This window comes from Penaeus vannamei, chromosome 5 (genome assembly GCF_042767895.1).
Source record: "Penaeus vannamei isolate JL-2024 chromosome 5, ASM4276789v1, whole genome shotgun sequence".
Classification (NCBI taxonomy): Eukaryota; Metazoa; Arthropoda; class Malacostraca; order Decapoda; family Penaeidae; genus Penaeus; species Penaeus vannamei.
The window spans coordinates 48,772,839-48,775,338 of NC_091553.1; the positions used below are offsets into that span (position 1 = coordinate 48,772,839).

The following is a 2,500-nucleotide window of genomic DNA, read 5'->3' on the forward strand; positions in this document are numbered from 1 at the left end:
ATCCACCTTATTCCTGTTCTATCTTATTATCAATTCATATATTCACTATCCTTTCTAACTCCTTTTTTTTCAAATTACCAATTCACACATTCAGCGTTACTATTCTTTCTCCCAATCCACCTTATCCCTCTTCTATCTTATTATCAACTTCACTATTCTTTCTAACTCACTGCTTTCAAATTACCAAATTCACACATTCACCGTCACTATTCTTTCTCTCAATCCACATTACCGCCGTTACTATTCTTCTTCTTAACGATCCCTCCTCTTCAGTCACTAATTTCTTCGTCCATTTCCCACCGACAAGGCTGTGGAGGAACGAGGAGACGGAGCTGCTGGGACATAAGTGCCGCTTCACCGTCAAACCTTACATCAAGAGGTTACAGCTGAACTACAAGGGGAAGATGTGGTGCCCCGGCTGGACGACTATCAAAGGGGAAGGTGGGAGGGCTTTGGCTGTTGTTCTCGTTGGTGTTGGTATTCTGTTATCATCGTTGTTTTTAGTTATATTGGTATTGTTATCATTTTTATTTTCTTTATATTGGTACTGTTATTATTTTCTTTTATTGGTACTGTTATCTTTTTTTTTATTGGTACTGTTTTCATTTTTCTTTTTCTTATATTGTTACTATTATCATATCTCCTTTTTCATATTGGTACTGTTACCATTATTGTTTTTAATCATATTGGTAATATCATTATTCCTTTTTTATATTGGTACTATTATCATTATTGTTTTAATTTATATTGGTACTGTTATCATTTTTCTTTTTTTATATTGGTACTATTATAATATGTCTTTTTTATATTGGTACTGTTACCATTATTGTTTTTAATCATATTAGTAATATCATTATTCTTTTTTTTTATATTGGTACTGTTATCATTATTGTTTTTTGATCGTCTTGGTGCTATTATCATTATTGCTTTTATTTATATTGGTACTATTGTCTTTCTTGTTCGTATTGGTATTGTCGTTATTATTGTTGTTACAGTTTGTTTCAAATTCATTCGTATATATGAAAACGTTTGATGGTATATATTTAAATCATCTTCGTACATAGTCTTCATGCACGTAAGTATAAATCTGATTAACCTTGCTATCGTTACCTATTCCATTGCTATAGTTACGTGACTACTACAGTTAGGTTTTCCGTTCCTAAGTGATTCCCTCAGTTATTACTCCCGTTCCTGACTAAATGATTCCCAGTTATTATTCCCGTTCCTATGTGATTCCCACCGTTATTACTCCCGTTCCTGACTAAATAATTCCCAGTCATTATTCCCGTTCCTGACTAAGTGATTCCCAGTTATTATTCCCGTTCCTAAGTGACTCCCTCAGTTATTACTCCCGTTCCTGACTAAATGATTCCCAGTTATTATTCCCGTTCCTAAGTGATTCCCACAGTTAGGTTTTCCGTTCCTAAGTGATTCCAACAGTTATTACTCCCGTTCCTGACTAAGTGATTCCCACAGTTATTATCCCTGTTCCTAAGTTATTCCCACGGATATTACTCCCGTTCCTGACTAAGTAATTCCCAGTTATAATTCCCGGTCCTAATTGATTCCCACCATTATTATCCCCGTTCCTAAGTGATTCCCACCGTTATTATTCCCGTCCTTGACCAGTATGAAAAGCTAAGCGCCGTTCACAGTGCCTCCAACTTGTCTTCCCCGTTCCCCGCACAGCCAGGACACGCAGCCATTCCGGGGTGGCTGGAAGGACGGCCAGGGACTTCGTCGAGAAAGCCTTCAGGGACGGCCTCATCTCCGAACAAGATGCTAAGCGGTGGCTGAACTAACAGGCCCTCTCCTGCGCGAGGAGTTGTCGGGGTTCGAGCCTTCGTTGGCCGTGGAAGCTCTGCCATCTTGAGCTGTTGTATCTCTCTCTTCCACGTAGAGTTGACGTCTTGAGCTATTCTTGCTGTCGGATTTTTGGTTTTAACAACTACACGAAAGTATATAACAAAAGCCGGTAATTGACGGTCTTAGAAGGATCCTCAGACTCTTTTGTTATTGATATTAAGGCAAAGTAGATTCTTTGAAATGTGACTTTAATAAACTTGATCCTTTTTGATCCTATTTTATTACTGCCTAGTCTCATTGACGCTATAAACAACAGTAGAAATTTTAAGAAAAAGCAATAACGATAATGGAGATTTTTGTATCTATCAAAATGGATTTAATTAATAATCCCTACAATAGCTGTGTGAGTGTCTATAGTATAGGCTATTTATATAACGTAAGACATGAGACTCAACAGAACCTATTGCTCTACGAGTTACAGTGAAAAGAGAGAGAGAGAGAAAAGAACGGAATAAATGAAGAGAAAAACAAAACACGGGATATGCATAACAAAAAAGGTCAATACCAACACGTCTGACATTATAGAAGAAAGGAAGTGCGGATTATCAGAAAGGAAATCCGACCTTTTATAGAAGAGGACACTCTCACTCTCCAAGAAGTCCTGACTGTGCACTCTTTTTTTCTGCCAAAAGTA

At 37.3% G+C, this 2,500-nt stretch overlaps 1 protein-coding gene across 1 annotated transcript in view; it reads left to right on the plus strand.

Annotated features, from left to right (window-relative positions):
• LOC113800363 (anti-lipopolysaccharide factor) overlaps positions 1–2,075 on the plus strand; it is a 3,207-nt gene extending 1,132 nt beyond the window's left edge. The window contains exons 3-4 of the mRNA XM_027351129.2: positions 308–441; positions 1,690–2,075. Coding sequence (XP_027206930.2) covers positions 308–441; positions 1,690–1,802 — 247 coding nt within the window. The 3' untranslated portion in view covers positions 1,803–2,075. The remainder of the gene's footprint in view (positions 1–307; positions 442–1,689) is intronic.
• Positions 2,076–2,500: the final 425 nt, after the last annotated feature.